At 39.0% G+C, this 12264-nt stretch overlaps 1 protein-coding gene across 9 annotated transcripts in view; it reads right to left on the reverse strand.

The window, feature by feature from the left end:
* Positions 1 to 12264, reverse strand: part of Klhl5 (kelch like family member 5) — a 200906-nt gene that overhangs the window by 20303 nt on the left and 168339 nt on the right. For 8 of the 9 annotated variants that reach the window (XM_074042438.1, XM_074042439.1, XM_074042441.1 and 5 more), the window contains 7 exons: positions 10670 to 10810; positions 10509 to 10591; positions 9722 to 9805; positions 8284 to 8430; positions 7857 to 7981; positions 5512 to 5624; positions 3925 to 3993 (listed from right to left, as the gene is read on the reverse strand). In XM_074042438.1, the coding sequence (XP_073898539.1) occupies positions 3925 to 3993; positions 5512 to 5624; positions 7857 to 7981; positions 8284 to 8430; positions 9722 to 9805; positions 10509 to 10591; positions 10670 to 10810 (762 nt within the window). The remainder of the gene's footprint in view (positions 1 to 3924; positions 3994 to 5511; positions 5625 to 7856; positions 7982 to 8283; positions 8431 to 9721; positions 9806 to 10508; positions 10592 to 10669; positions 10811 to 12264) is intronic. The other variant, XR_012435829.1, reaches the window with a different exon arrangement.

The raw sequence follows: 12264 nt of genomic DNA on the forward strand, positions 1-12264 counted from the left end.
CATGGGCTTCCAGGGGTACTTCTGTGTCCTAGAGGCTCCATCTCTGTGACTGTGGAGCTTGGTCTAGGGGCAGGAATCTGGCCCATTTTGCCAGGGATGCATGATATTCCATCCCTGAGGACCCCAGTTGATTGATCCTGCAGTGAACACCTGAATGACCCCAATTAGAGCCATCCTGGGTTTGGGTATTTGGGACCAGAGTCCCAGTTCCTCGTTAGTGGAATGTGGGAGGCATATTTTTGGTGCTGCTATCAATCTTGATTTCAGCTTCCTGAAAGAAGTTGGTCTTAGAAAATGTGGACATGCAGAGAAGATTGGAGAAACACTTTTTTTTATATCAGTCTTCTGTAAATATCAGAGAATATTTCCCATTCCTTAACAATTCCACTGAAGCTTCAAATACAGATACCTTAGAATTTATAATTCACAATAAAAATGTTAACATTCTTGCTGAAAAGATTCAGAAACAGTGATCAACTCAGTAATAGTGAATAGTCCTAGCAGACAAACTGTGGTTCCTAAATAACATTTATCTCAGAATTCCTTAGAAAAATGGCTGATTCCAGGTCTGGGACAAGAAATAGAATCTGCCAGATCTTGTCCATGAGAGTAAGGGAGCTATTAAAGGTTAACGGGAGCCTAATGCGGGGTGCAAACCTGTAATCCCAGACTTGAGGGGCCAAGGCAGGACGATTATGAGTTCAAGACCAGCCTGGGCTACATAGTGAGACTCTGGCTCAAAAAAAATTAATAGGATTGGGTCAAATGGAAATAATAATCAATGTAAAGGGACAATTATGGGGATCAAAAATAGTATCAATTCCAATGAACTGAAATACAACATATATCCTGAACATCTATGTGTTTATAATGAAATTGAAAGGAAAAGCACCCCACTGATTAACTTCAGGAGATGACAGGGAACTAACTCATTCTGAAAACTACTAAAGAAAGGGAATGTCAGCTGTTTATACTACCTTTCCCTTATCTCTGGGTAATCACAGCTGGAGGGGTAAAAGTTCTGTATAAAAGAACTACAGCTAATGTACAGAAGTGATAGAATAACACCATTTTGCTTCACCTAGTGAAATTATGGATCCAGGTAATAATCAGCCATAATTGCTGAAATCATTAGAACAGCTGATGGAAACATTATAATGGACAGATCAAGGTGACCATATTTACACTCAATTATCAATGTGAAGATCATTTAAAAAAGACAATGAAAATTATGGGCTGGTATGGAATGAATGTTTATGGCTCTAGAAAATTCACATTGGAGCTCTAACCTCCATGTGAGTGATGGTATTTGGAGATGGGCCTTTGGGAGGGGATCAGGGTTAGATTAGGTAATATAGGTAGGGCCCTATGACAAGATTTGTGTATTGAAAAAAAGAGAAAGGGAGAGCGCTCTCTCTCTCCCCCTATATACAGGCACAGAGGAAAAGCCATGAGGATATGGTGAGACACGGTGAGAAGGCAGCCATCTGCAAGTCAGGAAGAGAGCACTCACAAGAATGGAATCACCAGGGATCCAGAACTCAGATTTCCCAGGCTTTAGAACCGGAAAATAAATTTATTTCTAAAACCAACCCCACTATGGTTCTTTGTATTAACAGAAGTTCTTGTTTTAATAGTCTAATTTTTTAGTCTTTCATAGTTAGTGCTTATTGGTCCAAATTAAGAAATTTTTACCTATCCTATGGTCATACTGCCTAAGTTTGATTGTTTTAGCTTTCTCATTTAGGGTTATACCCATCCTGAATTAATTTTTGTATATGGTGTGAGGTAGCAGTCAAGAATATAGTTGACCTAGTATCATTTATTAAAACTCCGTTCTTTCCAACTGAATTACCATGGAGTATTTGTCATACGTGAGTGTGTGTGTGTGTGTGTGTGTTTTGCTCTTTAGTCTCTTCCGTTATTTTAGTTATCTGCCCTTGTACCAATACCATGTTATTACATGTATTATATGTTATAATCTACTTCCTGTTTCTGTGTATTTGCCTGTCCTGCACATTTCATATAACTGGATTCATACACTATGTGGCCTTTCGGGTGTGGCTTCTTTCATTTAGCATAGTGTGTTCAAGGTTGATCTGCACTGTAGCAGTGTCTGTACTTCCTACCTTCTTATGACTTGATATTCCATTGTGTGAATGTTCTACATTTTGCTGATCTACTTATCAGTTTTTGGGTTGTTCCCACTTTTTTTTTGACCATGGTGGATAATGCTGCTGTTAACATTTGTGTGTAGGTTTTCTCCATAAGCATGTGTTTTCATTTCTCTTGAGTGTTTTATTTACACTCAAGAGAACATAAGTTGGAGTTGCTAGGCCATATGTAAACTCTGTGTAATGCTTTGAGAAACTACCCAAATGTTTCCAAAAGCAGTTGCACCACTTTACATTCCTACCTGGAGACCCAGGTTCTCCAACAATGAGCTCTCGATAGTGTCAGGTATCCAGTTATGGTTCAAATTTCCCAGTTCTCCCATGGTTTTTACAGGGTTTTTTATAGTAGTTTAGTTGACATCAGTCTCCAAATAAGGTCCATGCATTGCACGTAGTTTATTTGGACATTCTGTCTATTTTAATCTTCCTCCCTTTACTCCCTCTCCCTCTTTCTGTACTGCCTCCTCCTGCCCTGTGTCAGTTGTTAAGAAAATGGATTGTTTGTCCCAAAGAGTTTCTAACATTTAGACTTAGCTGATTGTATCCTTGTGGTATAATTTCCGACTAACTAGTAGTTGAATTTAGATACTTGGGTGACATGGATGACCACTACTACAGAATCAAAAGACAAGCCACACCGTGAGATATTTCCACAATACATGCATCTGATGAAGACTTGTATCCAGGATATATAATAAGACCTACAAATTGATAAGGATAAGATGAGGCAATACAATTAAAAACTGGAAACAAGACTAACAGCACTTCACAAGAGGATATTCAAATGGCCAATAAACACATGAAAAGGTGCTCAGTATCATTAGAAAATGAGTGAAAATCATAAGAATGTATCATTACTCATCCATCAGAATGGTTCACTTGCTAGAAACATGGAGGGACTGGAATGTCTTACGTTGATGGTAGAGTGTAAACTGGTATAACCACCTTGAAAAAAACATGTGGTAATGCCTACTACTGCTAAAAATATACCTTATATAACCTAATAATTTTCCTACTGGATAGATGCCAATAAAACCGAGTGCTTATGTCCATCAAAAGACACGAATGGCTTTAAGACAACTTTATTCAGAATATGCCCAAACTAGAGACAACCCTAATGTCCACTAACAGAGTATGGTCTTACACAGACTACTGCCCAGCAATGAACAAGAATGGACCATTGCTACACACAGTAACAGAGGCGCATTTCCAGACAGACCACTGACTGAAACAAAGCGGACACAAAAGGGTCCATCTGTGTGAGTCTATTTATAAGAAGTTCCTAAACAGGCAAAACTAATCTCCAAGGATAGAAGTCAGGACTATGGTTAGCCTTAGTGGGGAAGCTGAATGGAGGTTACATGAGGAGGTCTTCTGGGGAACCAGAAGTGCTCTATACCTTCATCTGTGAGGGTCACACAGGGGCACAGTTATGAAAAAGTTAATTGGTTCTACATTTAGGATCTGTGAACTGTCTACAAACTATTCCTAAAAGAAAACCCACAGTCCTTATCTTTTTGACACAGATATTGCATCCAGAAAGGAAGGGATATGATGCCTGATTTGCTTTAAGATAATCTAAGGAAGGAGGGTAGGGAGTGAATAAAGTAAGATTGATATTGAAGTTGGATGACGGGCACATGGGAGTTTGTTATATTGTTTGATCTACTTTCACACACACTTAGAAATTTCTTCAAAATGTTTTTAAAATTACCGGCATTCTTCAAAGTTGGTTACAGAGTTTACTTACAGTTTCAATTGCCATTTCTATGGCCACACTATCTTCTGAGCTGGGGCACTTCAGGAAGTGTTTAAGTGCCTAAAGTGAGAAATGGATAGCAATTAAACAATTTCAGAGTGTTCACATTGGGAAAAAGCAAGCTTCACACACAGAATTATTATAGATTATGAAAATATCTTCATCTGAACCAGGGGTTTGTACAGTGTTGGGGCCAGTCTTTAAAAAAAAAAAATGGAAGAATTCAGTTAACCCTTTGAAGAATCTAGTTCTGATTTCCTATTAAATGAAAATGTAAAATGTGTCTTCTCTCAGTAGGAAGATTTTGAGAGAGAGTCTTGCTATGTAGTTCAGGCTGGCCTCAAACTTGTGATCCTCCAGCCTCAGTCTCATGAGTGTTGAGATTATAGGCATGAATGAATTATCTTCATTCATTTTTTTTTGACAAATATTTACTGACCCCCTGCTTCTGTGCATGTGGGACTGTCCTAGATCCTGCCAAGAATACCAGCAAGGGTTAGGTACAATCTAACTCGTGATATCTGTGTGATGTGATGACAATAAAGGGACCAATTATCTTAAGTTAACTGCCTAATTCCTGAGTATCACACCTGTGAAGAAATTAAACAATTTAAAAGATGAGTGAGCAGTCTATTTGGTTTTATAGGTGGTATGAGAAAGCAAAGATGGTTATATATGGGGATGACCTGAAGGAGACACAGGAACAAAAACTTGTGGGATGAACAGGTGGGTGTGAAGGGAGCAGAGAGAAGGCAGATGGAGGGCAAGGTTGGTGAAGATCTTGCTGTAAAAGTCCAGGATAGGGCACTTCTAGAGAAACAACTGGTGCCATATTGGGAGGCTCAGGCTGGCTGATCAAATGGCAGAAAATTCACTTGAGTGTCAGCTAAGACTTTGGACTTTTTCTAAGAGGACAGAAAGAATACAAGGACATGCTTTCTTTAGCCAATGAGATACTGATTATGGTAATATCTGGGCCCATATTTTAAAAGTAGGGCATCTAGACTTCTGTTTCTCTTGAAAAATCATGATCTGATACTACTGGGCCCAGACTCCTGGGTGGCAATAACTTGCCAGAGGCGAGCAGCAGATGTCACCTGTAGATAAAGCCTATGCCATTCAGTAGTCTCTCCCCTGTCACACAGGCAACACACAGCTAAACAGCTAGTAAATGCCTCTCCTTTGGACCTTGCACCATCTGTACTAGCAAAACAAGTACTACTCAGGGAACCAAATAAAGGCTGAATTAGGCAGAGAAAGTGAAAACAGAGGACAAGAAACGATTGCAATGATCTGAAGCCAGGTAGCCTGAGCCTGGAAGAGTTGATGGCAGGCAGAATTTGAAAGGGAGATTTTGGAAGGGGTTTGAGTGGGTGTGTGAGGAGAGGAGGATCTCAAAGCTGACCGAGGGGTTGGGGGTGCAGCACATGGAAGAGCACATGCTGAGCATTCAGGGCCCTGGGTTTGATCCCCAGTGCTAACAACAACAAAGGGTGACTCAGATTTCAAATCTGGGCATCTGGGAGTACATATAATCAATCCTGTGGGTCTAGGGTATGTTTCTTGGCAAATACTAACTCGTGAATATTGGCCACAGAGCAAGAAGAATTTTCCAGCCTGAAGATGTTTCTTTTCTCCTTCGAAGTATAAGGCAATGCTTTGGTAGTCTTCATTGGTTGTGTCTTCAGAACCTGCAATGGAAGTTCATGGAATGAAATATATGAGGAGAACGTGTTTACCTCTTATTGCTAACCTAAAAATAAAATCAAAGAAAGAGAGAATCTGAAAATAGGAGACCAAACCCCCTTAACAGCAGCCTCAAGTGACTGTTGGTGTCTGCTTTCATCACAGAATAGTCGTCATCGTCATCCCAAACAACAATTAAGCTCCATCTTTTCCTGCTAATCAGGAATCAGGAGAGGAAAAGGTTTTTTGAGAATCCAGGTTATCTCCTAAAACAACAGGGACCACTATGACTATAACCTCAACCACGAATTGCCAGTTTCAGAACAACCAAAAGTTATGTTATCCCTAACAAAAAAATAATGCTTATCTCTCCACAATGCTATTTTATTTATACGGTCTCACTATGCAACCCATGCTGGCCTTGAACTCACAATCCTCCTTCCTCAGCCTCCTGAGTAGCTGGAATTACAGATGTATACCACAACACCTGACTAATGCTTGGTTTGAACAACAGTTTCTGTATTGGTAATACAAATAGGGAGAAGGATGTTCAAGTAGACAGATGCTAGTTACAGACCTTCTTCTATTATTGCTTCCTTTTGATTTAGGGTTTAATTATACTAAGCACAGAGGAAGGAGGACCCCACAGTGCTGGAGTTCTGATGCAGTGCTCACATTTACCCTGGGAGCTGGACACTGAGGCAAAACAGCCCTGACCTCCAGCCTCATGCAGATATAGGGTTTAAAGAGAAAGGTGAAAGCAAGGTGGAGAAAAGTGTGAGTGTGGTTTGTGGGTGGGAGGACAGCAATCTACATCTAAGCATCTCTTATAGAGGATGCTAAATCCTTCTGAACTCAGAAGTACTCAATTGCTTTAGTGCAATAGTGGTTTTTTACATTAGGACAGACAAGTTAAACATTGGTAATTATAAAGGTGGGGTTTATTTTTTGTTTTATTTTTTTGTGGTACTGAGGGATCAAACCCAGGGCCCTGCACATACTATGCAAGAGCTCTACCACTGACCTATATCCCAGCCCTTGGTTTTTTGAAATAGGGTCTCACTATGCAGCCCAGGCTGACCTCAAACTTGTGATCATTCTGCCTTCTTCCAAGTACCGAATGTGCTGGGATTACAGGCATGCAATGCCACATCTAGCTCTAAAGGTGCTTTTATCTGTACTTTCTTTTTTTTTTTTTTTTAGCTCTTTATTTTGTCAAATTATCTTAATGACTTTCCAACAAATGCTCTCTTGAAGACTGAAACAAGTCACCTCATGAGTTCTGTGAATTATTATGGGGATTTTGTGAATTTTAGAAAGCAAAAGGACAAATATTATATGATTCCACTTAGATGAGGTACCATCAGGAGCAAAGTTCAATGACAGAAGGAGAATAGTGGTTATCAGGGGATAGGGGGATGTGGAGTTATTGTTCAATGAGTACAGGGTTTAACATGGGAAGAGGAGAACATTCCTGAGATGGGAAGTGTTGCTGCTTGCACAACAGTGGGAATCAAAAACATCTTTTTTTTCCAGTGCTGTGGCCTCATCCATGCCAGGCAAGCACTCTACTCAGCTGCATCCCTAGCCCAGGACTGAACAGCTTTAAATGGGAAATTTATGTTATGTGAATTTTACCATAAAAAAATAAAGAAAAGCGATGTGAATAACATTATTTATGGCCCAGAAAATACAAATTTTAAAATTATGTCAATAGTTTCTAGGCATAATTGCAAACATGGGGAAAAAAACCTAAAAGTAGGCATTCTCAGACTATATAAAATTCTCTTTTGGACATGCAAAAATCTTTAAAAACCACATCATATGTATATATATCACTCCTCATCAATGTAATCATACAGTCTTAATTTATATCTCAATTTATAAAACTTATGAAAACATCTACTTTTTCTAAAATCATCCTTATTTCTCATCACCTTCAAGGTGAAATCTTGTTTACTATTACTGGTTGATAAGTGGCAGGGTTTGGGAAATCTGGCCTCTCTTGGAATTCTTCCAAAAAGCTCTTAAATTTGACTACAGTTCTTTCTATGATACCACCTCACCTATAAGTAGTAATCTTGAAATCTAGCAAGTAATGTGTGTATGTGTCTGTTTACATACATTTGCAACAAGGGTATTCTGTGTGCATGCTCATCTGACCATTACATCATAACAGTTGAAGTGTTTTTATGATAAAAATCTTCAAAGGATGTAGGGAAGACAATGACACTTACCAATGATGTCTGCGTAGATCTCCATTTTGTTGTGCTGCTGAGCCAGGGTGAAAGCTTCATTGTTACATTTGGACATGACCAGAAACTGGATGGCAGACCCATAGTCACCAAGCTGCAGGAAAAACCTAGGATGAAGTACTTTAGTTAACTTGACTGCTGTGTAAAATAAGTTTGTGATCTATAAAACAAGCTTTTTGCAACCAGGAGAAACTATTTAGAAATAAATGGTAATTATATACTGCAATTCTACATTACACATTTATACTTGACAAACATACTCTCATACACTTACCACACAGTCAGTCTTTGAATCAAAACTCCTGGACTTAATTAAAAAAAAAAAACCTATAAATATTCCTTTTGAATGTGTGTGTTTGACGAGGGGAGGTAGGGCTTTTCAAAGTTAGTTTGACGAATGCACTGTCACCTGGCTACCATCTTGGCTCCATCCAGAGACTGGGTCTCTCTGACAACACTGACAGCCTTTTCGGGGTTATTGAGGTGGTCCAGATAGATACGGATCACACTGTTCCATTGCTTTGCGTTCTCATAAGCGATGACGGCTTCTTTGTACCTGTAGGAAATACCTAGTTCAGATAAACTTTCAACTCTCTGAATTTATGGGGAAAATGGCAATGAGTGTTTGGAACATCTTTTTATTGTATGGACAGTGTCTGCTTGTTTTTTTTCTTGAACTTATTTTTCCTTCATCAGAAAAAATAGCAGGAACTCTCCCACTAACATATGTCCTTTTTTTTGGGGGGGGTTGATAAACTAACACTAGAATATCAATATTGAATTATATTTCCTTATTTGAATCAAAGTTAGAAATTTCTTTACATTTTATGTTTTTTTCTTTCAACACAGGGTCTCACCATGTAGCTCAGGCTGGCCTTCAACAGGAGTTTCTGCCAGCCCAGGATTACGGGTGTGCACCACCACACCCAGGTACTTTTTTTTTCCCTCTTGAGCATGAGAATTGCGATAGCAATGCAGAATTATTTTAGAAAACATAGAGAATACAGAATTTTTCACAGTAAGGTAAAAGCTTGTGATATATAAAATCTTGGTGTGGCACAACCTCCTGGTGGCGCTCAGGACTTCTCTTTGGTTTGGACAACTCTCCAGCTCTGTACCTTTCAAGAAGACATTTAGTGTATATATCTATTCCCAGGGTTACTATTCTAAAAGTTGGGGGTATTACTAACCTTTAAAAGTCTCTTAATAGATATTTCCAAAGACTGCAGACATTCATACATAACAAGTGTATTTTGAGAGTCTGGTTCTTAGTTTCAAACAAATCTTTTCACATACAAATACAAATAGCAAGCTTTTGTTACTATTCATGAGCTGAGCCATTTTCTTGTTTACAGAAAAGCAATTTCACAACTATACTTCCTCCTTTGGGATTATTTACTGTCTTGTCTTTTCCAGTTGGTGCTGTTGAGTTTTTGTACTATACTAAGTTGTAGAGGATCTTGGTACATTTAGGATATTAATTACCCATTATTCCTTGAGTTCAGTTTTGTGGCTTAAACATGCAGCCACGTGGAGTTCACGTTCATTTACTTTTCTTTCCTTCTATATCCCTACGTTAGTTACCCTCAAAAAAATGACAACCACTGAACTCCATTTTCATGCCATATTATACCAAAACTTCTATCTTCAGAATTTAACGCTAAATAAAAGAGGCAGTAGTCTATATGTGAATATGTGGTATAGGAAGATGTGTTCCCTGTCAGGGGAATATAAAGAGGCTATCTGTTTTTCTCCTTTGCTTTTCTTATAGGGTTGTACATACCAATGGCTGATTTATGAAACTTACATTAGTTTAAATTTGTGGGAATGTGAGAAATTGTACAGACCTTCCATCTGCTTCTTTAGCTTTGGCATACTGCAGGTGGATCTTAGGAGAGGAGACATGAGGCAGAAGCTCACCAACTTTTGCCCTAGAAAGGCAAATCCAAGGAGAATGAGATCAATACCTTGTTTCTCTTAAAGTGGCTGCCTACAACAAGATGCTAGTTGTTTTTGTCTCTTTTGGTGGTACTAGGGTTTTAACTCAGAACCTCATGTTTGCTGGGCAAGCGCTCTACCACTTGAGTCATGCCACAGTCCTTTTTGCTTTAGTTTGTTTTTCAGATGAGATTTTGCAGTTTTGCCTGGGTTGGTCTGGGACTGTGATCCTCCTATCTCTGCTCCCCAAGTAGTTGGGATTATATACATGATCTACCATGCCTGGTCTCCAAATGTTAGTTGTTTAATATTAAAAAAATAGTTATTATAATTTTTCAAAAAATATTGGCTTCATTGGTAAAAATAGATTAATTCCTTTTTCTCCTGATACTCCTTTTCAAAGTGGGAAGATAAAGGTTAGTTCATTAACTCTTTTGGGACAATGAGGTTTTTGTTATTATTTTCCTAATAAATTATCTAATTAGCGATTTTCCCATACCAAACTTGCAGAAGGTGCTGTTCTTTGGGTAACAGCTATTAATCTGAACTCCTCTGAGTAGTAAAAACAGAGAGGGAAGATGGGCCCACCTGAGGAACAGACTGGCAGGTAGGAAGAGTGGCAAGGAGACAAGAGGGGAGCCCCCAGACACATTCACTTCCAAACACGCTTGGAAACAAACTGTAGCTGGCCCTTACCAGTTCTTACAGCGGATGTAAACAGATGCAGCTTTGTCATAGTAGAGGCCTTTTTCATACAGTTGGGCTGCTTCTGAAAATTGCTAACATAATAAAGGATTATTAAGATCCTAAATTCGTTTTGCATAAGACCGCATGAATATTTATGCAGAGACGAGTACCTTCATGCTCTCCAGGATGGATCCACAGTCTCTTTTGAGGGCTCTGCTGGGGTGCTTGAGGGCTTGGTTGGCCCCCCGGCGTATGTCTCCCATTCTGAGGGACATCTGAGCCACTCCGGCCAGGCACACGTCATCGTGCTCCTGCGGTGAAAAGGCAGATGCTAACAACCGGAACCCTGACCCAATGTGACGTGTTTCTGCCAGTCCAAATGGCATGGTTTATCCTTTTTCAAGAGGTAAGTTTCACAATTTTGAAGTACCATAGTCTCGCTTTTTTTTTTTTAAAGCCAACTAACACAAGGTTCTAGTCTTTTCTTCAGAGGTGGAGATCTTCTAAACTTAAAAGAAAAATTTAACCACTCTTTTGAGAATACCTTGTATGTCTTCTTGCTATGAAATTTAACATAAGAAGTAAGATGGCTGGTGAGAAAGGGACTAGATTTTCAATTTTACTTAATTTTTTTTTTTTTTGAGACAGGGTCTCTTTATGTAGCTCAGGCTGGTTTCAAACTTGTAATTCTCCTCCTTCAGCCTCTGAGTGCTGGGATTATAGGTGTGCACCACCACGCCTCGCTTTATTTAATTTTAAACAAGTTATTTATGACGGTTCTGGGGTTTGAACTCAGGGCTTTAGGCTTGCTAGGCAGGTGCTCTACTGCTTGAGCCACGCCTCCAGTCCTATTTTAAATAATTTAAATAGTCACATATGACTAGTGGTTACAGTATTTGACAGCACACATAAAGAATGAACTAAAACAGCCAGGTGCTGGTGGCTCACGCCTATAATCCTAACTACTCAGGAGGCAGAGATCAGGAGGATCATGGTTTGAAGTCAGCACAGGAAAATAGTTTGTGAGACCCTATCTCAAAAAACCCATCTCAAAAAAGGGCTGGTGGAGTGGCTCAAGTGGGAAGAGCACCTGCCTAGCAAGCATGAGGCCCTGAGTTCAAACTCCTATGCTGCCAAATTAACTAAAACGGATGGAGCCGAACAAAGAACATGTCAAAAACCCAAGAGATAAATGAACAAAGGATATGGTTGGGCAATTCATTAAAAAAATAACAAAAACAAATGTCCACTAAATAAAAATATGCTCAATCTCACTAATAATCAAATAGCACATAAAATAAAACTATGTGTTATGAACATATAAGTTAATTTGTTCACCAAATTGATTTCATGATGCAGTATTGTTGAGAATATGGGGACACTATCATATATAACCATTAAGTATATGAATTACTATAATTCATTTTCAGGAGCAATTTAGCAAAATCAAAAATTAAAGGCACATTTTGTAACCTAGAAATCTTACTAGTCGGAATGTATCCTTCAGAAATGCTATCTTCAGCAGTTAAAATTGTACATACTAGGTAAATACGTATTGTAATGTTTGCAGTAGTTTTTGATGACAGAAAAAATCCTCAGAGTAATTTAATAAGGTAGTAAATGAAAATTGAGGTACATCCAAACAGTGGAGCCTCAGACGCTCTTAAAAGATAAGAACAGAGTCATCTGTGATGGCGTGGAAAGGCACGAGCGGGCACAGTGCTGCTGTGCATGGAGGTGGGTCCCTGGATGATCTGTGCTAAAG

The sequence above is a fragment of the Castor canadensis genome, chromosome 9 (genome assembly GCF_047511655.1).
Source record: "Castor canadensis chromosome 9, mCasCan1.hap1v2, whole genome shotgun sequence".
NCBI classification, from domain to species: Eukaryota; Metazoa; Chordata; class Mammalia; order Rodentia; family Castoridae; genus Castor; species Castor canadensis.